General features: G+C 42.5%; 1 protein-coding gene across 5 annotated transcripts in view; it reads right to left on the bottom strand.

Moving 5' to 3' along the window:
• Positions 1 to 23,363, bottom strand: part of SORCS2 (sortilin related VPS10 domain containing receptor 2) — a 2,165,153-nt gene that overhangs the window by 1,617,583 nt on the left and 524,207 nt on the right. For all 5 annotated transcript variants that reach the window (XM_078678523.1, XM_078678525.1, XM_078678524.1 and 2 more), the window contains exon 2: positions 5,657 to 5,724. In XM_078678523.1, coding sequence (XP_078534649.1) covers positions 5,657 to 5,724 — 68 coding nt within the window. The remainder of the gene's footprint in view (positions 1 to 5,656; positions 5,725 to 23,363) is intronic.

The raw sequence follows: 23,363 nt of genomic DNA, 5'->3' as shown, positions 1-23,363 counted from the left end.
ATCTCTGGGTGTTTAGCAGCAGACCCTGTACCTCAGTCTATAGATGGAAGATCCACATCACAGGCGTGGTCATGCTCCCTTCTCTGGAAAGATCCCTCTCCAACTGTGTGTTACCACCCGTGTATACCTATATGACCATAGTACTTGTTCCCAAACAACAGCTGTATCTGCGTGTTTTGACTAGGTGCTGGGGCCTGACCAGAACAGAATAACAAGCGGCATTGTTGTTTGACCTTGTCTACAGTGTTCAGACTAAATCCCAGGAAAGAACAGAATGTAAAAACAACAGCAGGCTCTGTAAGAAAGTTGCAGTGTGGCACTACGCAAAATATGTTCGTATAGTAACATCTGCAAAGCAGAAGACAATCCGCCATGGGCTCATGCTAACATAAGGATAACGAAAATGGCCACCTGGACCACGTGACACCAGATTCATGTCTTTGCATTCCCCTGCTACTTAGGGTCGGGTCACTCAGACTACATTGATTTTATTGAATAATTCTGAACCACTGGTAATTACTCTGGGCAAATTTCATTTCACTAAAGGCTAATGTGTGCCCTTCAAGACAGAACCCAATCGCATGCAACTAACATCTTGAACTAACGTCTAAATGGATATTCAAATGCAAACAGCTAGGCCAATCCCTGTGGGGGAGGTTCAAGGCTAACTTCCATATGGTTGGTCCCATTCTATAATGCCACAGCAAATGGAGGAGACTGCTGCTAAGAGCAATAACCAGTAATTATTCTTCTAAGCATGATTGTTTACTTTTTGTTTTTACTCAGTTAGCAAATATAAGCAAGATCCGGTTTTCCTACCCTCAAGGTAAATACAACACCTACTTCCTTTCATTGGGATCCATCTTTCAAGGTTGCATGTAAACCATTTACAATCAAACTTCTATGCACATTATGAATTCTTATTCGGATGACCGGCCACACTAGGTTCTAAATGTGTGAGCTCACCTATCTCCTTTGACATACATTTCAAGTCAGGAAACAAATTATACGTGTGCTATCTTTCTCATTTGGTTCGTTTTGCTAGGTCATGGCTTCCTTTCTACTTCGACATGTCATTATAATGTATCTTTCCTTATGTCACAATAAATTGTAAGATGCATCATTCCAACAAATGACTATCTGGCGCACTTTCACTGCTGACAATGTCTTTCAGGTGAGTTCAGGGTACTCACTGAAAAGACACATGCACTGAACTTGCTTAAAACGAATTCTAGCCAACCAAGAATATAGCTTTAGGGTTTTTTACTAGCATCTGGAAATTGTTGCTATTTGTGACTTTTACAGATACAGCTGTGCAAAAAAAAGACAGAGAAGTCTGGATTGTAGGACAAAAAGGTCTACCTTTGAATATTGCAATCAGACAATTTCCTATCTATAGTGTAGTAATATCGTCTAGGATGAATCTTAGACATTCCATGTAGAAGATGGAGGCGGGGGTCCCTAAAGCTTGGCAAAGGGAGGAATGTTATAAGTCTCAAGAGGTAAAAAGAGAATCAGGGGAAACCCTACCATGCTTATGTTTAAGATATACTTTATAACAAGACTGTATTTATCACAGCAACCTTCTTGCTGGCTGCAGATGAAACCCCTTTTCAAATACAGGTGCCAATTGAGAAGTTGCATTGCCTCAACAGATGGACATAACTCTATTTTCAGACCAGGCTGAGATAGAAACAAAGGGATATGATGTAATTACATCTATTGAAAATGGTGTGCACAAGTGCTGACAAAAAGAAGGTTGTTTTTATGCTTGATGTATTTCAAATCATTCTCTGCTGAGTCTGTCAGCCATGATTTCTTTTTATATCCAGATAATGTGGCACTGTTTTATCCCTCATTGCTCTCTTTCTATCTCTAATGATCTGCCCCAGTTAGTGGGCAAGCAACTTTACAACTTGTGTTATAATTTACTAATCCTTGAAAGGTAAGCTGTTTAATTATAATTCCATTGCCTTTGCCATCCTTACCCTTAAGCATAAATCTTCTTACAAAGCAGATGCCTGCTATCCATGTGGCCTAATCTCAACCTTAATTTGTACTTCAGAATTTTACTAAGTTTCTTTTCATTGTGTTTCCTATCTCTTGCCTGAATCACACTCTTACATTTGGCTTTTTCACCACTCCTATATTCTGCAATAAACCAATATTTGCTTCACCACTAACCCGCCCTCCCCAATTTATCTAAAACATCTCTAAAATTGATTGCACTTCTGTGAGTTCACATCTCCATGGTGTGTGATGCAATATTTATCTTTGCTTCTGTTTCTTCCTTGTGCACTAATTTCAAATATTTGTCAACTAGCTCAATTAAACTCCTCAGTGTATAATATTAAATACTCAAATATGCATTGTATGTGCCCATAAATAAGAGTGCTATCAGAAGAGACATCTTGAAACCTAACCCTCTTTTGAGTAGGGTAAGTTTTTGCATTTGTGTAGCACAGCCTATCTTTTCGAAGCCTGGGCCATTCGGAAACAACATTCAAGCAGTGTTAAATGACATTTAATAACAGGAAGGTGACCAGAGGATGCACTTGTAGAACTATAACTAGCCAATACATTGAATATACACCTCCTTGCTTCCCCACCCTTACGAATGGTCAAATACTCCTTTAGGAAATCAGTGATTTTACAAGAGTAAACAATCAAAGCTTCTCTGTGGGCTTAGTTCCCTGGATTAGGATACAGAGGCCGAATGATGAAGGCATGAATGATCTTGATACCATTGCCCTATTTGTTGGTGTGAGTCGCTCTTGAATGCGGACAGTGGATTTCATTGTTAAGTAAAGGATCTGTCATAACCTGAAGCAAACTTGCAGGGATAGCTAGATGAGCAAGTTTCAAACAGCAAACTTGTTTGCATTTAGTGCATTCTAAGGAAAGAAAGGCTACAGGTGGAGATGTTTGGGAAATACTTCAACTAGTTGAATAATGCACTAATTAAACTACATTCCTCATGATTCTAGTGAAGTCCAAGAATGTTTGGAAATGGTGTAGACCAATGTGAATGCATTTAGTGACAGTTTCCTTATGGTCCACAGTGTCCTTGCTAGGGAATCAAGTTCAATGTTTCTGTCTGCAGGACCTTGACTCGAATTCATGTAAACTTTTTAAGGTTGTTACTTGCCTTAGAAGCTTATCTTGTTTTGGATTGAAATGGAATCCAGGCAGAGAGAATTAATGTAATGATACAATGTTGTTTCTGAGAGAAACACAACTTAATATAGCACTGACTCTGAACTCCCCTAATTGAGTAGAGAACTATACATCTGTTAAGCATATACCCAGGATTTTTCTTATTTTCAAAAGACTGATTTATCTACAACACACAATATGTATATAAAGGTAGCATGTACTCACAATTGAAAGAGACAAAAACGGACAAAAGACAGAGAGTTTATGCTTTCGGTTATATATATGGTTTCCAAAGATGTTATTTATGTCACCAGAATCCCACTTCAACACATAGAGTCTAAAAACAAGTGCTACTCTGACAGTATATTAGTTCCACAGGGACGGATAGGTGATGTAATGATCAGGCACTAAAACATGTTTTTCTTCCCAATCACTATACTCTGTAAATTATAAATGAAGCCTAAAATAAAAAGAAATCAAAGGTTTCTCAGTTTAGGCCTTCATTATGAGAGAAAATCATTCATGGCAACCCAGCATCAACTGATTTTATTATAAAATAGAGAAAAATACATTGCATACTCTTTAAAGTGCATGTTGATGTGCTGGTATGGTAATGAAATATAACCTGTAAAATATGAATGTGCAAGGACCAAATCTAGACATTTATTTTACAATCCCAAAATGTGCATCTTTTTCTAATCACATTTAATTTGAATATTGTGAATCTGATTTGAAGCATGGCAAATATGATGTAAAATATGTGCAGTTCTAATTGTTTTAATGCAAAGGCTAATGTATGCTTACTTGCCCTTGAATGCATAATCTTGGCTTCCAATTAAGATGCACAGTAGACAAACATCACCTGATCCCACCTCGATACAGTATGGAAATTCTGTAGCTGAGAATAAACTTACTGAATAATTCAGAATGGACTCCCACAAAATGTCAATCAGCCGAGGACAAAAAGTAATACATGAATTTAAGTACACATCACAGGAATGTGCATAGTAAATAGATCAAGTCAGTGCCATTTCCTCCCATATATATATAATTAACTTCAAGCTCAGCATCTTACTTTATCTGTTCTTGGACATTTTGCCCCAAGCTATATTCATTGTATACTTTCAGTCAAAGTGAAACCAAATTTTAATGAAACCAACACAATGTTTAAGTATCCTGAGACCATATCTCCTACACAACTTCCAAAAGTATCACAGACTATGGTTTCTACTATGATAGTGTATTGCAGCTCAGAATATGCTGAGCAGAGCTCAATGTTTGCTGCTGTTTAGTCCCACTCATTTTAGAAGCCAAGACTCTTTTTTGTGAAAATATGTTACAAATATTGACTAAGGCATTATAAGACTCATCATTGATCATTCATTCGAACTGTATTATAGTCAGTTTCCAAAATAGTATTTCAGTAATTAAAGCCTTGCCAGGCTGACTGTAAACAATCTGCAGTTCAAGGTTTCGCGTTTGTCCAGAAGATCTTGCATGATACAAAACACCAATTTCTGAATGGAAATCATTTTATATATAATTCAAACAGGTGGATAATGAAAATTTGAAAACACACTAATTGTTATTCCACTTAGTAACTGTTTATTAATGATGGCTTGGATTTTATGTTGTATACGCCAGAGTGAAGGAATGGACCACAATGGCGCTAAAAGAGACATGAATAAATTGTCACACATTAAAAATCTTTAGAAACACTGAAAAAGAGGTTAGGTGATAAAGCTTAGGCATAGCTGTCGATCACATAGCATTCTTTACAACTCTTGAAATTCATTAGTAAACAAAACACATCATTTTAAGACAGTGATATTACAAATATCTCTCTAATTGCAAGACTGGCCTTCTTAATCAGCTAAACAATCTTGATATATTTAATAATATATGTAACATTCATGGATTCCAAGTCAGAAAACACAATAGGTACACCGTCTATAATAGTATGTCTTCTATGACACTGGGATTCACAATCACTTTTCAGATATCTTACCTTTGGTTTGTTTGACCTACATGTTTTGCATCACTATATTTCACTAGACATGCAGTGCATGAGATGTAAATGTAAGAGATCAGTACACTTTTTTGCCCACTCTTAAAGAAGAGCAAAAGATAAGTCGACTATGATATATTTTCATCTCAACTTAGCTCCTCCTTGTGAGATTTCAATAAATTGTATAACCATCAACATTAATATAACTAATAAAAAAATAAACCATAACACCAAGAAATTGGATTTCTGCTATATTGACATATATCTTGCCTTGATTCACCCTTGGTCCAGAAAAGTATGGAATTGGAGGTAAATCTATGTACACATCTCCAAAATACCATCTGTGCTTACAGACAACCTCAATGAAAGAAGTGAAAGTCAATACTGGTGTTAAAGCATGAAGGCAACATTCATCTTGAGATACCTGTTCTAACATTCTTTTGTGTCCCTATTTGCATTGACATTAATGAGATTTTCATTTCAAAATCTTACCTCCACATAGAACTTTCCAGCACTTTTCCCATGTCAGAGTGGTAGTATTTTGTAAGGATCAGGATCACCTGCATATAAAACAGAAAGGAACAATAAGCTTACATGAATTAATGTTGTTCATCTGCATTAGTGTTATTTAGAGGCAGTCTCCCTTGGCATGATACATGAATGGTGCCTTGCTGCTGGGGGCAACTGCTCATTAATATTCTACTATTTCTAGTCTGCTTGACCACAAAGCAATTGTTTTAAAGCAAAATCACTTTTATTAGATTATTTGTTAATCCTAGTAATAATATTAACTTGTTTTATATAGTGTGTCATACTGCACTTCAGCAATTTCAAACAACAACAGGTGCTACTTTTACCCCATGTATGGTGCCCAATTTATCAACCTCAGAGGAAAGGATGGACGAGTGAGCCTAGGCAGGATTTACTCATGGGACCTAAAGATCGTTTCATATTTTAGCAAAAAGCATTTAACTTAGTTAACCACATTGCTGGCATAGGAAGTATGGGTAGGTAAAAGAGCATCAACGTTTTGCTTGTAGGTGGAAAGAAGTATCTAAGACATTTTGCACTTCCCTTTACCCAGATCTTTCTAGGTTATCTTTTTAAGTCCACAATATGCCAAATATCAAACTACCTGTTCTCATAGATATGCTGAACTTTACAAGACTATTGTACCATGTTTTAAGCAAAACAGAATGAGATAACATTCTTACTTTTATTTAATAACTAAGACATGGAACAAGGTGTTATCAGATTGAACAGACACCCACCTACAATTTGGATGAGCTCATAAAATGTTCTCTTACTCAACAATACATTTTGATGTCTCTGGTCCTGCTTTCCCTGGCTTTTAGCCTACTCTTTTTAATGGCAATACCAATTTACCAATCAGAAAAAGTAGTGTTTTATAAATACTAGTACAGAGACAACATGTATCAAAATACATAGAAAGTTCAGATTATAAAGTTCAACACCGCATCACAAAAGAGAATATCCAATGATTATACATAGACATAACAGACCAAATTTGCAAGGAAAAGTGTTCAAGTTGTGTAATCTCAACCATAGGATTGAAAAAAGCACATTTCATTTTTCATCTACTAAAGGTAATCAGTTGTTAGCCTAAGAGAAGCAAGGTTCAAAATGACATGCACTATAGCAAAAGATTGGGATAAAGTCTTTGTTTTCTAAAACCTCAGAATTAGAGTAACACTAGAGTAGCTCCTAAATATTTTGGAGCCACAGGAGACCTACAACATCTCGGTAAGATAGGATATTAGTTGCAGGCAGATGGACCTCAAGAGCATACATCAAGTCTTAGAAATTGAAGCCCATCCATGGGCATTCAATAGCATGATCATATGATAAGAATTATTTGCGAAGGCCTATGATTGTGCACACCCAGATGATAGGAGCATGGTTTAACTGAACCAGCATTGATTTGGGAACCCCTTTCTAATATCACATCTCCCTCAACAACTCAGTAGCAAGTGGCTGTGCGCTGCTACATGAAGCTCCAAGGAAGATGTACAGCCTTCCACCCGGGGCAACTTTCTTCCCACATGAAACTCTGTTGACCGCTCTGGTGAGAGGCCCCCTCCTCCCTCCCTTTAAACTTTGTTTTTGACTCTGCTGCCTCCTGTTCTGCGAACAGCTACCTTGGCGCCTGTGGCTTTCTTCCCTGATCCCTGGTCTCCTGTTCGAACTCTTCTGCCCCAGCTCCTCATGGACGTTCAGGCTATGACTTTGCTGCGGACTGCCTTTCTCCCCACTGACTTGCTGGCTATGGCAGCCCTCTTCCTGGACTTTCGGACTTGGACCTTTCTGCTCCCCGCCATTTTCTTTTTATGAATCGCTTCTTCTTCTATCTTTCTCCTCCGCCATTTTAGCAATCTCTAGACCTCCCCCTCTGTCCTAGCGACCTTTCTATTGTCTCTTCTGTTGCCTCTGACACACTCCTCACTGTCTTACTCGTTACTATCCGCTTCCCTCTCTCGTTTGTCTCACTTTCCTGCCCTTCTCTGTCCCTCCCTTGGTGCTGTAACTGCATCCCCCCTCTGACCCCACTTAATGGAACTCTGCTTTTCTGTATATAGAGATAACTCTAATCACTAGTATATGCAGTAGACCTTTGTACTCTCTACCATTCCTATGTGACTCTTAGAGTATATCCATCCGTATCCCTTCCCTATGTATATAGAGATAACTCTAATCACTAGTATACGCAGTAGACCTTTGTACTCTCTACCATTCCTATGTGACTCTTAGAGTATATCCATCCCTATCCCTTCCCTATGTATATAGAGATAACTCTAATCACTAGTATATGCAGTAGACCTTTGTACTCTCTACCATTCCTATGTGGCTCTTAGAGTATATCCATCCGTAGCCCCTCCCTATGTATATAGAGATAACTCTAATCACTAGTATACGCAGTAGACCTTTGTACTCTCTACCATTCCTATGTGACTCTTAGAGTATATCCATCCGTATCCCTTCCCTATGTATATAGAGATAACTCTAATCACTAGTATATGCAGTAGACCTTTGTACTCTCTACCATTCCTATGTGACTCTTAGAGTATATCCATCCGTAGCCCCTCCCTATGTATATAGAGATAACTCTAATTACCAGTCTCTTCTTTGTGTGACTTTCCATCTTGTACATTTGCAATTTTTTCTGTTTGTAACTTTAATGTAACACATGTAATCCTTAGTCCTTATGTTCTGCAACTGGTTCTTATGTAAAGCGCTCTAACACCTTCGGGTAAAGTTCGCACTATATAAAATCGCATTAAATAAATAAAAAAATACCCTGAAATGTGTCAAATGGATGGGGTGGGCATGTTCCTGTCTCTCAGTCTGAAACAGAAGTGGACACAATGAAACTATCTGTTAGTGCCTTTTAGTTTCGATGGGTCAAGCAATACCAGCACAGGCTACAAGTCATGCAATACCCCCATTGGATTTTCATATCACTGATTCTCTTCAGTCTCAGAAAGCTTAGGCATCAGCACTCATTTTGGGACAAGTATTTTTTTGGGTGCATGAGTTACACCTGCTGACTAGAAAATGATTGAAAAAACATATTTAATCCTTACTGTACAAAAGACTTGTTTTAAGCTCTGTATAGACTGCATTTAAGATTTCTTTCATAAATTACAATATCTCCATTGTACCTTTCCTCAGTGATTCTAATAAAGTGATTACATAGAACGTCAGATTTTTCCAATTTATGGATGTCATAGTATATATTTTGATTAAAATCATAAATAAAACTGCCAAAATAGTCCGTCTGTTGAGTTCTTCAGCTTTACTCTCCTTGGTTCGGCCTTTGGTAATATTTTGGTGTACCATCAAAGCAAAGTCACTATTGTGAGAAATTGGGTTCTTGGTTGGTAAAGCCTTACTCAACCAGTGAGCCACAAAAAGTCACTAAATTTACCTGTGCTTAACCCTCTGGTAGACTGGCACAAAAGCAGTCAGGCTTAACTAGGAGGGAAAGTGTAAAGTGTTTTTGCAGCACTTAAATATTAAAAAATTAAAAACACAAGAATCTTACTCTACCAATTTATAAAAATAGAGCACAGTTTAATAAATAATTTCACTCAGAAACAATAAAAATGCAATCACTACAACCGGAGCTATACATTTTCAAAGAATTAAATAGGTATAGCGCTAAAAACCACAATGTGCCACTCGCCGTCATGTCTTGCTAAAAAAGTTACCTTCTCAAAGTTTGGTGCAAAGAGTCTAGTTCACGGCGGAGGAGGCAGTAAGGAACAGACAGAGAGCATCACAAATGGTAGTCACTGTTGCGTGAAGAGCAGGCTATGCATCACAGACGGTCAGTGACATCAAGATCCTATCAGGCGTTGCAGATGGTCATTGCTGGAGTTTCGCATTGGCAGTCACCGCAGGCTGTTGACATTGGTGGGCAGTGTGGGCAGCAAGATCTTGGTGCAAATGGGCATGTTTGTGGTCACAAACAGTTCAAGACCTCAGGATTACTGCCTTTCTTCCAGGAGGAGCTCAACTGATCCCAAACCAAGGTTCCTGAACCTGGGAGGCATCTCTTGGGGATCAGGAACTCACTGCATCAGAGGCCATTAGAGCCCAGGCAGCTCCAGTTGCATGTCCAGAGTAGTAGGTCAGCTATGCAGTAGCAGGGAGGCTTCTAAAGCTTCCTGTGTCCCTGTAGCTCTGAGCAGGAGGGCATTCAGCTCACTTAAGTCACTTCTGGTAGTCTAGGATGACGGGAGCAGGTCCAGTCATCTCTCTTAGAACGCAAGGTATCCTCAGGCAGCAGTGCAGACCTCTGACAGCAGGGCAGTCCTTCTTCTGTAGTATGCCCAGGCCCAGGAGTGTACTGAAGAGGGGGTCTGATGGTTCTATTTTTATACCTGGTGCCCACTTTGAGCTGGGATGAAGCTTCTGGAGTTCCCTCCTCCCCCCCCCACAGAAGTGCTGAGAATTTCCTGCATCGCTGCTCTTGTCCCAGGCTGTCCGCAATCACAACATGCTAGTGTGAAGTTCTTTGTGAGTTGAGGCAGTGTCTTTGAAGGGCAAGTGGGACTGTGCACAGCTCTGCACCATATCCTGCTAGGATAGCCCATCCTGCCAACACCCAGTCCATCTATTTTGTGGTTGTCCATGAGGAATACACTAAGGCCAACTGCCAACTATGCCTAGTCATGTAATCCATGAAATAGGATGCAGGCACCAAACGGTCAGGACAAGAAAATGCCAACCTTCTAAAAATTGCATTTTTTCAGAATGGTGAAATAAAATCCAACGTTATAATTAAAGAGGATTTTGAAGGAGAATTAATTAGACACCAAATATGATATTCCTACCTGCTCCCAAACACACAGTAATCCAATATTTCCTGATGTGGGAGGTAGGCCTCACATCAGTGAAAAAATTAATTTGTAAGGTTTACCCTACTAGGACATGTAAAACCAAAAGGTGCATGTCCAACTTTTTAAATACACTGCACCCTACCCCATGGGATATTTAGGGCCTACTCTAGGATTGGCATATGTATTGCTACAATTGCAAGCCTGAGACAAGGCAACTTAAGTGAATGGCACAATATGTGCTGCAGGCCCACTAGTAGCAGTTAATTTACTGGCCAGGGTACAGGGCATACCACTTTACTAGGGACGTATAACTAAATAAATAAAATATGCCAAGCAGGTGTAAGCAATTGTAACATGTTTCAGAGAATGAACACTGTTTAGTAGTGGTAATGTACACAGAATTAGCCAATAAAAACTAATTCAGCTAAACAGGAGGGGAGAAGGCAAAAAGTTTGGGGGTGAACCAGCAGAAAGGGCGAGGTCCAACAACTACTTTTAAGGAAGTTTTAACAAGGATAATAAGTAGTAACGGTATCACTTTATGATATATTATTAGAGGCATGACACATGGAATAATTTGTTGACTGAATAGAGGACTCAACAAAACTGCAAAGACATAGATTATACTAATTTGTATTTTATTGGGAAAATGCAATTTATGATGTGAATTACATTTTTTAAAAGCCCATATTAATATTAACATTTTCAAAAATGATCTGTTCTAAAATTGATAGCCAACACTTTGACTCTCTAGTTAGATGAAAATAACGGCACCCGAAGACCTCTTCATACTGAAGGCCCTCCTCTGAACACACACAATTCAACATATTAGCCAAAGCAATGTACTATATCAACACCATCAATGAATCCTCCAACAGAAGCAATCAAGCACTGAATCAACCCCATGCTCAAATCTCTCAAAGTCCCTTCTGATAAAAAATGATGTCTTACTATCAACCTTCATCAAAGCTATCTCTGGAGGTGCTCTTTAACACTACTTCACATTGCCTACCTCACTCAAGCATTCTTCCAAATAAATCTCAAGCCTGGCCAGTTCTCCCTCCACTCCTAAAGAAACCTACACTATACCCTGATGACCTTGCCACCTACCAGCCCATCACTCACTCACCTATCATTCACTACCAAGATCCTCAAAAAAGCAGTCTATGCTCAAGTAGACTAGATCAATGCTATCCATCCGCTGCATGACTACCAGACTGGCTTCAGATTATGCTGTAGCATAGAAACTGCAACCTTACACATTATAAAAGATCCCTTCTTGACCACAGATGAAGATGAACTCTGCCTCCTGATATTTCTGGACCTCTTAACTGCCTTCGACCCAGTGGACTATCCCATCCTCCTGCACCCTGGAATCTCGCATGGGATTCGCCAGCAATATCATCTCGGCTCAAAGTGGGCACCAGGTATAAAAATATCCTTCACTGGTTCTCCTTCTAACTTTCCAACTGATACAAGTCAAAAAAGATCCCCATCATGTGTGGGCTCCATACTACCTTCTGTCATCTTCAACCTATACATGGAGCTGCTTAGTGCTCTTCTCACGGGTAACAGCATGAAGATTCATCAATATGCCAAGGATACACAACCCTACGTGAAAGTATCCTCAGCGTTAGACAGCCAGCACATTAAACATTGATTGCACACCATCCAGACCTGGATGTCCAGTGCCTACCTGAAGCTCAACCGAACCAAGACAGAAGCAATAAACAAGATACAGTACAAACTCAGTTTAATGATATGAACTTTGACTGCAGTTTTCGCAAACTGCTAAGTCACTTGGATTCATCCGGAACACCAACTTCATCCCCCCCGCCACCACCGCCAAGGAACACACTGCCGAAACCCAAAGGTGACATGCTACCAGCTCTCACTTCTAAAGAAAGTCAAACTGTTTCTTCCAGAAAGCAACTACAGAACTTATGTTCACGCTCTTCTACTCTGGCATCTGGATGGTGGTAATGCCCTACCCCTCTGAGACGTCACACTGAAATCCCTTAAGGTTAGAGCTTTTGGGAAAGGGTAACATTTTATTTTTGCCATACAGGGCAAGCTGCAGCTTAGGTCTTTCATTTTGGGGGCAGACTATACTGCTTAGAAAGACGTATATCGAAATTTAGGTAGAAGTCTTTTTGGCGCTTTGTGAACTGGAACGCAAATATCACAGGACCATAGTGAAATCAAAGTGTAGTAATTATTGGCAAATGCCCCTGGCCCAATAGTAAAGAAGAATTCTTGTGTAGAAGTCTTTGCACATCTCTTAGCCACTGTTAACAATGTGACACAGAAGATGCATTAAAAATACCTTTCAACTAGAACAAGAAACTTTTGAGGAGTTTCTCAGATTTTCCACCCCAAGTTTTTTTGTTGGAAGAACTTGGTTCAGGGTTGGATTCTTGATCTGCACTTCAGGCATATTGAATCTAGGTCTGCTAGAAAGTATTGTCTTTGCCTGCTTCAGGACATTGTCTGTGTCTTAACTATTGACGTCTGACAACAATACTTACCTGTGATTCAGGTCCAGTAAAGTTTCATACTGGAATCCTGAGGAGGCGTTATTGACTGATTGATTTTCTGTAAGTGACAATACCACTGAGGAGCTGATCCGAAGAGGCAGCAACATCCAGAGTAATGAAAACATTGTTTACCCATGTTTAAATTTGATAAGCAGTGGACTGGAGGTCTAGAGCCTCCCCTATATTGTTTCCAATGCAATGAAACCTTGACTGGTTTTTGTCCAAGGTTCTCTCACCAGTGGTGCCCGATCTTTTGCAACACAAAACGGATACAGTCTCTTGGTAGGTCTTCTTCCACTTAATGGAAGTCTAATTTTACATTTCCCCATGTACCTAAGCTTGGTTTGTCCCATAGAGTTCTTGAAGTAGTATTTTTGGCATCATTTGTATATTCTTTTACATTGCATTACTGTAAATTATTGTGTTGCCATATCATAAAATGCTTAACATTCATTTTTCACTGTTGGCATTTTTGTTAATCTTGAATTTTCCTTTTTCACCTCAACTTTATTACAATACTTTGCAATATTTTTCATTCACCTATAATTCAATTTTCAATTGAACATCTTTTTACCATTGAATATTTATTAGAGTTACCTTTCTTGCTACAACTTTTGAACTCTTCAACGGTTTCAATTTAGTTTTATTTTCTTATTGCTTGTTTGAACTGAAAATATTGAATTGTGCAAGCGAGCGTAATTCCAGACTGGAATACAGAAACAAAGAGTCAACAAGGGGATCATTTCATAACTGACTCACAGAATTTAAATTAGGCCTGATCAATGTTAATTGCATCACGAAAATGAAAAAGAAGATACTTCAACACTCAGCCGTATCTAAGGCAAAAATATATATTTGACACATAGGTAATCAATACAGCACAGCAAGAAACTAGACAAAATCACGAATAAAAAAATGGTTACACAAATTCCATCTTTCAGAGGCTGAATGACCCATAATAGTCTAAGATCAAAAGGTTGTCAACAGGGTCACGAGTACTGTTGATCCACTCTTGCAATGATGTAACTTGTAGATGACAAAGTTACTCATCTGTTGGCCAAACTTGTAGTGATTACCTATGAGCAATTAAAACGTAATTTTGGCTTAGATACGCCTGAGTCTTGAAGGGTCTTATTTTTCATTTTCTTGACGCAAGTAATATTGATTAGGTAAATTTGCAATTCTGTGAGTCAATTATAAAATGTTCCCCTTCTTGGTTTTTTGCGTCTGTATTTATATTTACCCCAGCACTCCATGGGTTCCAGTGTGGTCCTTATTAATTGCTAATTCCAGATTTGGTCATTAGTATATAGTATTCAGGAGAAAATTAGTATAACATGGGCTTACTTTGTCTTTTTCCATTTTTTATAATAAATATTTCTATCTGAAGTATAAATATGGAAATATTTTTTTTTTAAATCCAAGGATGACATCCAGCTCCTATAGCAATGCAAAAACTACAAACCACACTTGTGCATTACAATAGCGACCACCTTATGCCACCCTCAATTCCATGTTGCCTCACGTGAGATCCTCAATCGTGACTGGTTTTGGTAATGTTAAGTAACCACTGTATATTTCTTGTTTCAAATTGGAAGTCTACTCTAGGTAAAACTTTTTTTTTAGTCAGAAAAAAAAATCATAATCATTGAATTGATTGAAAAAACGTTATTTCCTTAATGGGGACACTTGTCTTTCCATTAAGACTTTACTGCTGTGAATTGTTCAGTTTACTTAATGTTATGTGCATCATAGATTACCACATGCAACTTCAATGCAGTGAGACCATAACAAATCACACATCTATTTGTCAGGGCATGGAATTCCAATACATAGCAACAACCTAAGATCATCATACTAGAACTCTGTACTAAATGAATGATTGTTACAGATAATGGGTTCCTGTTTTGGCTGTAATTAAAAGATAACTAACTAACATAAAGAATTTCTCCAATTTACATTTCTGCCAAATCAGTCTGATGCCTGCTTCCCCACAATTGTAACTGCAAAGTAGAAAGAGCATAAAGTTCAATAAATTCATTTCAAAGTTAGGACAGAACTTTCTCATGTTGCAGGAAATGTCCTGCATATCTCCACCCCGTGTGCTGTATTCATCTAGGGTCCAATCCAATCCACAACATCTGTTGGAATACAAGGGAAGTGATTATAGGATTTGGCTTCATAAAGAGGGAGAGGAGCCATGCTAAAAATGTACAAAGAAAAAGTTGACTTTTTAAATCTTTTTGTTCCACTCTTCCTGAACTTTTATTGAGTATGTTAAAAACACGATGTACTTGAGAATATCAAGCCATATCCATCTTTCATTTAAAAGCTCTTACTAAGGCATATACTGCATATTTTATTAAAAATATGACAGCTGATTTAGATACAGGAAATTGAAAATCAGTGAACAAATCTGCAAGAATGTTCCGAATACAGGACTCTTTATGCAATGGAGACAAGAATTGGCAGAGCCCACTCTTTTGACAGTATCACAAAATATGTCCTCTGCTAATTTTTCCTTTAGCTTCAAGGAATCGCATTGTAGCCTAACCATCTAGTACAAGTGAAATATTTCTCTGTTTTTGTTTTTCTTACCGAATTCAAATCAGTGCAATTTGAACAAATGCATTTGACCTCAAATGTTCGAGTCTCCGCCTTGATGTTTAGCAAATATAGGAAAAATAAGGTCAATGAAATAACATACACATCTATCTGCAATAATTATAGAACAAAATGAAAGGCAGATGCTCACATAAATGTATGTAAATAGAAAAGACTGATTTTTCATTTTATGTAAAGGTAAACATAGATAGAGTTATACAATTATTTAGTCAGTAGTTAAAGTAGGTGAATTTGTATTGTTTTAATATAATTTCTTTCAATTATCTGCAAGTCCAGGATATTTATTTTACTCAGATTAGTGACTGGTTTTGGGAGGGAGTTTGTAAGAGTGGGGTGGTTTTATGGCTCAGGGCAGGGGTGGATCAGGCTAGTTCTTTTAATTGGTGGCAGTGTTTTAGGCCTCAGGGCAGTGGAAGGAGTTGGGGTAGTTTTATGGACAGCGTGGGGTAAGTGTTGGGTGGGTGAGGTTTTTTGGGTGGCAAGGGTTTTTAAGGGTTTAGGGAGGGTATGGGTTTTTAAGTGGCAAGGTACTTTTTAGGGTTTAGGGTGGTTATGGGAAATTGGGTGGTAAGGGAATTTGTAGGATTGGGGTGGTATGGGTTCTGGGTGTCACAGGAATTTTTATGGTTTAGGGCGGGTGTGGGATTTTGGGTGGTGAGGGACATTTGGGGGGTTTAAGTTGGTAAAATTTTGGGTGGTAAGGGAATATTTAGGGTTTTGGGGTACTAATGAAATATTTAAGGTTTAGGATGGGTATGGGTTTTTTGGTGGCATGAGAATTGTCAGGATTTAGGGTGGATATGGGATTTTGGGTGGTAAGAGAATTTGTAGCGTGACAAGGGATTTCTTATGGTTCTAGATGTGTGGGTAAATAGGATAAACAAATATATGTGTGTGTGTCTGTATTTAAAAATCAATAACTATTTATATTGTCTATATACAAATACATAGATAGTTTAAACTTACCTGTTACTTTTCTACCACGCATATGCCTTTACCACGAATGCCTTTTCCACAAAAATGTAAGTATTTTTACAGGTATCAACCCATTATATGCTACTATCGAATTGATAAACAACTTCCTGTGAACAACTACCCTCCCGACCACAACACTGGTGAATTTCATCATGAAATATGCAACGCTAGCCCTAAAAAACAACTTCTTCATGTACGACACACCTGTACCATCAGATACAAGGTACTTCCATGGGAAGTACCTTTGCACCCAGCCTGGCCTACTTGTACATGGCTCACAGCGACCACTGTGCCCTCGGCCTGGTTGCCCCCTCGCTCCCCGCCTGCTGCCTGCCACTTACCTGCTGCCTGCCTGCCTGCTGCCGATCCATCCCGGCGCCCCAGCCGCCGCAGGGCCGCCCGCCTTGATCGCCGATCCAGCCCGGCGCCACAGCCGCCGCAGGGCCGGCCGCCTGGATTTCGCGCCGGTTTTTGACGCGACCCCACCCCCCCGCCTACCGATAGGCCCACGCGCTCCCCGCCTCCCGCCTGACCCGCCCTCCCGGATCCCTTCTTATGACGCCCCCTCAGCGACCGCGCAGCGGACGCGCGCAGCGGGAGCACCGATTGAGCGCCGAAGGTGCGCCAAAGGTAAGCCCGTCTGCGCCCGTCCGCGCCTGGACCGCGCCCAGTGCCAGGACCCCTGGCCCCCGCAGATCCCAGCCCACCCGCCGGACGTACGACGCCGCCACCCTCATCGCACTCAACGACGGACGAGCCCCGGGATGCTACCGTGCCACCCCGAGGCGCTCCCACGGACCCTTCTGCTGCACCGCCTGCAAGTTCACCTGCATCCGGACCTGCCTCGCACCAGCACCCGCCAAGACGAACACCAGCACCAACCACCTCAAGTGCATCCTGCTCAACACCCGCTCAGTCCACAGACACGCCATCGAACTCTGGAACCTCATCGACACCACAGCTCCTGACGTTGCCTTCCTCACGGAGACCTGGATGACCGCCTCTTCAGCGCCCGACATCGCCATCGCCATCCCGGACGGCTACAAGATCATCCGGAGGGACCGCACCGCCAACCAGATGGGAGGAGGCATCGCCATCATCCACAGGGACACCATCCGCATCACGACCCACACCGACGACATCCTGACTACCGCCGAACACCTACACTTCCAGATCCACACCGACCCGAAGACCACCCTCAGAGGCACCCTGATCTACCGACCCCCGGGACCACGCACACAATTCAGCGAGGACATCGCCGACTTCGTCAGCCCGCATGCCCTCCCCTCCGCTGACTACATCCTCCTGGGGGACCTCAACTTCCACCTGGAGAACAACAACGACCGCAACACCACCACCCTGCTCGACAACCTCGCCAACCTCGGACTCAAGCAGCTGGTGACCACCCCCACCCACCTCGCCGGACACACACTCGACGCCGTCTTCTCATCCTGCAAAGACATCGCCTTCAGCCACGCCACAGGACTCCACTGGACGGACCACAGCTGCGTCCACTTCACCTTCAGAAGAACGACGATCCACCACCACCAGCAACAGGTCGCCCGCAGAAACTGGAGCAAGATCACAGTCGACCAGCTCGCCGCTTCCCTGAGCCAGCACCCTCCCACCAGCTCAGCGAACCCCAGCCAGGCCGCCGACAACCTCACGAAGTGGATCAGCAACTGCGCGGACGAACTCGCCCCACTGAAGACCCCGCCCAGCAGACCCGGCAGCAAGAAGGCCCCATGGTTCACCGACGAACTCAAGAGCTCCAAGAAGAACTGCCGAGCCCTCGAGAAAGCCTGGAGAAGGGAGCCAACACCGGACAACATGACCACCCTCAAGCTTGCCACCCGGAAGCACCACCAGCTGATCCGCGACACCAAGACAACTGCATTCAAGGACCGACTGGACAACAACGCACACAACTGCAAGGAACTCTTCAACATCGTGAAAGAGCTCTCCAACCCCAACGTCGGAAACAACGACATCACCCCATCGCAAGAACTCTGCAACTCCCTCGCCTCCTACTTCCACAACAAGATCGCGGACATACACTACAGCTTCAGCACACAACAGACGAACGCCACGTCCGACTCAACCGAACCACCGCCCCCCACCACCACCCTCCGCGCCTGGACTACTATCAGCACCGAAGACACCGTCCGCACGATGAACTCCATCCACTCCGGATCTCCGACCGACCCTTGCCCTCACCACGTCTTCAACAAGGCCGACGCTGTCATCGCACCCCACCTGCGGGACATCATCAACACCTCATTCGACACCGCCACCTTCCCTGAGAGCTGGAAGCACGCCGAACTCAGCGCTCTACTCAAGAAACCAACAGCGGACCCCACCGAACTGAAGAATTACCGCCCCATCTCGCTCCTCCCGTTTCCAGCCAAAGTCATCGAGAAGACCGTCAACAAGCAACTGGCCGCCTTCCTCGAGACGAACGGATCCCTCGAACCCTCACAGTCTGGCTTCCGAGCCAACCACAGCACCGAGACCGCCCTCATCGCTGCCACCGATGACAGCTGAACCCTGATGGATAACGGAGAAACAGCGGCCCTCATCCTCCTAGACCTCTCCGCGGCCTTCGACACCGTCTGCCACCGCACCCTAGTGCAGCGCCTCTACAACGTCGGAATCCAGCAGAAGGCACTGGAATGGATCATCTCCTTCCTCGACGGAAGAACCCAGAGAGTCCGCCTACCTCCGTACAAATCAAAGGCCACCGAAGTCATCTGCGGCGTACCCCAAGGATCCTCGCTGAGCCCAACCCTCTTCAACGTCTACATGAGCCCCCTCGCGGCCATCGCACGCCAACACAACCTGAACATCATCTCCTACGCCGACGATACCCAGCTGATCCTCTCCCTTACCAACGACCCCGCCGCCGCCAGAGCCAACCTTCACGAAGGAATGAAAGAAGTAGCCGAGTGGATGTCGACCAGCCGTCTGAAGCTGAACTCGGACAAGACGGAAGTCCTCATCCTGGGATCCTCGCCCTCCGCCTGGGACGACTCCTGGTGGCCCCCCGCCCTGGGAACTGCACCCAAACCGACAGACCACGCACGCAACCTGGGCTTCATCCTGGACTCCTCCCTCTCCATGACCAAGCAAGTCAACGCAGTCTCCTCGTCGTGCTTCAACATCCTGCGCATGCTACGGAAAATCTTCCGGTGGATCCCCACCGAGACCAGGAAGACTGTCACCCAGGCCCTCGTCACCAGCCGACTGGACTACGGCAACGCCCTCTACGCCGGAACCACCGCCAAGCTCCAGAAGAGACTCCAACGGATCCAGAACGCCTCGGCCAGACTCATCCTCGACATCCCACGACACAGCCACATCTCCGGACACCTAAGAGACCTGCACTGGCTCCCGGTCAACAAGAGAATCACCTTCCGTCTCCTCACCCACGCACACAAAGCCCTACAAGATCAAGGCCCGAGCTACCTCAACAACCGCATCAACTTCTACGCTCCCAAACGACACCTCCGATCAGCCAGCCACGCCCTCGCCGCCGTCCCCCGCATCCGAAGAACGACAACAGGAGGAAGGTCCTTCTCCTACCTGGCTGCCAAGACCTGGAACTCCCTCCCGACCGACCTGCGCCTGACCCAAGACCACCTCGCCTTCAGGAAGAAGCTCAAGACCTGGCTGTTCGGGCAGTAGCAGCACCCCCCCGCCCCCCTAGCGCCTTGAGACCCTCCGGGTAAGTAGAGCGCTCTATAAATGTCTATGATTGATTGATTGATTTTGAATCACAGTATATTTTTTCTATATCTAACCCCTTTCAAGCAAACATCATCACATGTAAATGCTATGTAGATGACATCCTCATCTTCTGGAAAGGAACAGAAGACAGCTGCCAGACATCCAGCGAATGGATTAATACTCTGAACCCATATATACACTTCACAAAACCCCTGTCTGAAAGCTTCCATTTCTAGATCTTCTGATTACTATCAACCAATGATACTCCAGATCAGGACTTGTAAGAAAAATACCAACTGCAATAGCCTACTCCCGTTCGATAGTCACCGCCCTAAGTCCATTTGAGAAAATATCCCCTATGGCCAATTTCTGAGATTCCATAGGAACTGCAGCTCTTTAAGCGATTATGACATGCAAGCAGAAACCCTTAGCAGAAGTCTAACAGCAAAGAATAACCCGACAAGAGTAATGAAGCAAGCTAATAGGAGAGCATTCAACAACAATCGGGAAGCCCTTATGGAGAAAAACACATGACCAAATGCGATGGCGTGCGTCACCACCTTTACCCCGCTGTATATCAAAATTAAGAACATTGTAATGAAACATTGGAAAATCTTGAGCACAGGTGGTTTGGAAATTGCACGTCCCAGGTTTGCGTTCAAGAAAATTGAGAATTTGAGAGATCGACTAGCACATACCAGAATACGCCCTAAAGAAAGTCCGAAAGAGAATACCTCTTGGAATCTCCCTCCCGTTACCGGACATTGCCCATGCAGCACATGCAACGCATGTCCGTCCACCAAACAAAATCACTAGATCTGGGTACTTTCACTAGGACAGAGAGACAGCACACCAATTGCAACACTCGAAATTATGTCTATCTTATTACGTGCCCCTACAAACTTTTCTATATCGGTATTACAACTAGATCTGTCAAGATCCGTATAAGGGAGCACAAAAGCACCATCCAAGGCAGATGCATCGCCACCAGGTTGTGCAACCATTTCACAGAATCTAAACACTCCTCAGATGATATTAGATGCACTGTTCTAGAGGCAAACCCTTCATGGAGCACCACCACGCTATTCAGAAGGTAGCAATGCTGGGTGTTTTGCCTTCAAACACATAAGAGGGGACTGAATGATGACATCCCCTGAATTGAACTGTAACCAGTTATTTCTACTTGGACTCCAGCATTTTATGAAAACCGACCATACATAAGACCCCTTTTTGCTCACTACATTGAACCTAAGAGCATAAGACCACATTGACTCCAAAATATGGTCTGCCATATAAAGAGCCTAACCAATAGGGTATATTCCGGTGACCTATACAAAGTCTAATATTGTGCATCCATCAGGTGTATCCATTTTTATCCATTCATTTTTATTCCACATCCATAACCTAAGATGGACACTCCAACAAAGGGGAGGTTTAAAACCATGCCAAATTGGCCAATTCCACACGATTATTACGCAAAATATAGTACTAAGAGGAACGTATACACCACAAAACACTTGTTACCATTTATTAACTACTTCACGTGTCCACAACCATTTTCGAGCGCTCCAAGATGGCGGCGAGACATGCGCAGTTGTCTGGAGGACCATCTCGAAAATCCTGTATTTTACAGAAGACTACATGACGAACAATGCTCAACCACACGGCCACCATTCAGGTTCAAAGGGTCGAGGGTAGGTGCTGCAAGAAGCGAACTCAGCAAATCCGTAAGTAAAACTGGCCCATTTCAACAACATGCCTGATCAAGGCTTGGCCAGCTACCGCTGCCTGCGCGAGAGATCAGACATGCAACCAAGCATGGAATTTCTTTTCTGTTAAATTTTTTACGTTTCTAGCCTGCATTTGTACGTTCCGCCTCGCTTGAACCCATGAAATTTGATTAACGTGACAATTATGTAAGATCACATAGTCTCTCTTATACTGTATGTTACCATGATATTTACATAATTACTAACGTGCCACAGGTCACATATGAAACTAACAATCAAGCAAGGGGCATGTGGTGAGTATATTTATGTTACTGTGCATAAACAGATACTTTACCGGTGTGATGACTTTCAAGTAAATGATGGCACCAAATCTGTTTAAGACAATAATTGTGTCTATGTGATTGTATTTTTTAAACATGTTTCTAATGTCTGGTGACTACTCCAGCGCCAGACGCATACAGCGTTCACATTATGGGATCTTCTGGCCAACAGGGACAAGTTATGTCAGAAATTATCTAACACTGCTGTACTATATGTTTGTCTTTGTCCCATTTCCTTTCCCCTTGTCCTCTAGGTTGAACCACCGGTGATATTAGTCACGAGTAGGTACTGCTCTTTTAGAGGGGGATCACTCACCCTGAGACTATACGTGGGGTTGGCACACCACCTTCTCACTGTTTTTGATCCTGATGAAGCACCAAGTATCATTTTGACCAACACAGGTAAACATGTTGACCTCTTTTTTCAGCCACTAGGGGACATTGTTACCCCTATAGTAGCACAAACCTACAGGTTTTTTAATCTGAAAGGGGAATCTTTTTATTAAAACCAGTCTGATATCCCCTAGCCAGTTTTTACTCACTTTGACACTCACTCTTCACCACCCCACTAGGAGACCTCCATACTCATCAAACGGTGAGAAATAACAAAAGATCTCCGCTAAAGTGACCCTTCGGGGGCCCCGTAGGGCAATGCAGTACCGGCCCGTTGGGGAGCACTCACCCGATAATGAAGCATGACATCCCCAGGGATGTGCGAGTGCAACAAGAAACACTCTTGTTGACTGTCTCTCATAACCTGTCCAGCGCCTAGATCTTTCCTCTTTCTTCTATTTGTGTCTTATTAGGAACAGTATCCCACCTTATTTTGTTCATATATATCCTTTTGGACGACAGGTACTGGACCGTCACCAGTGCCTAGTCCCCCTCCTTCCTTTGTTGAGATACACATCAACCCATTATAT

This window comes from Lissotriton helveticus, chromosome 2_2, assembly GCF_964261635.1.
Source record: "Lissotriton helveticus chromosome 2_2, aLisHel1.1, whole genome shotgun sequence".
Taxonomy (NCBI): Eukaryota; Metazoa; Chordata; class Amphibia; order Caudata; family Salamandridae; genus Lissotriton; species Lissotriton helveticus.
The sequence above is the reverse complement of the archived record's forward strand: the minus strand, read 5'-3'. Positions and strand labels throughout refer to the sequence as shown.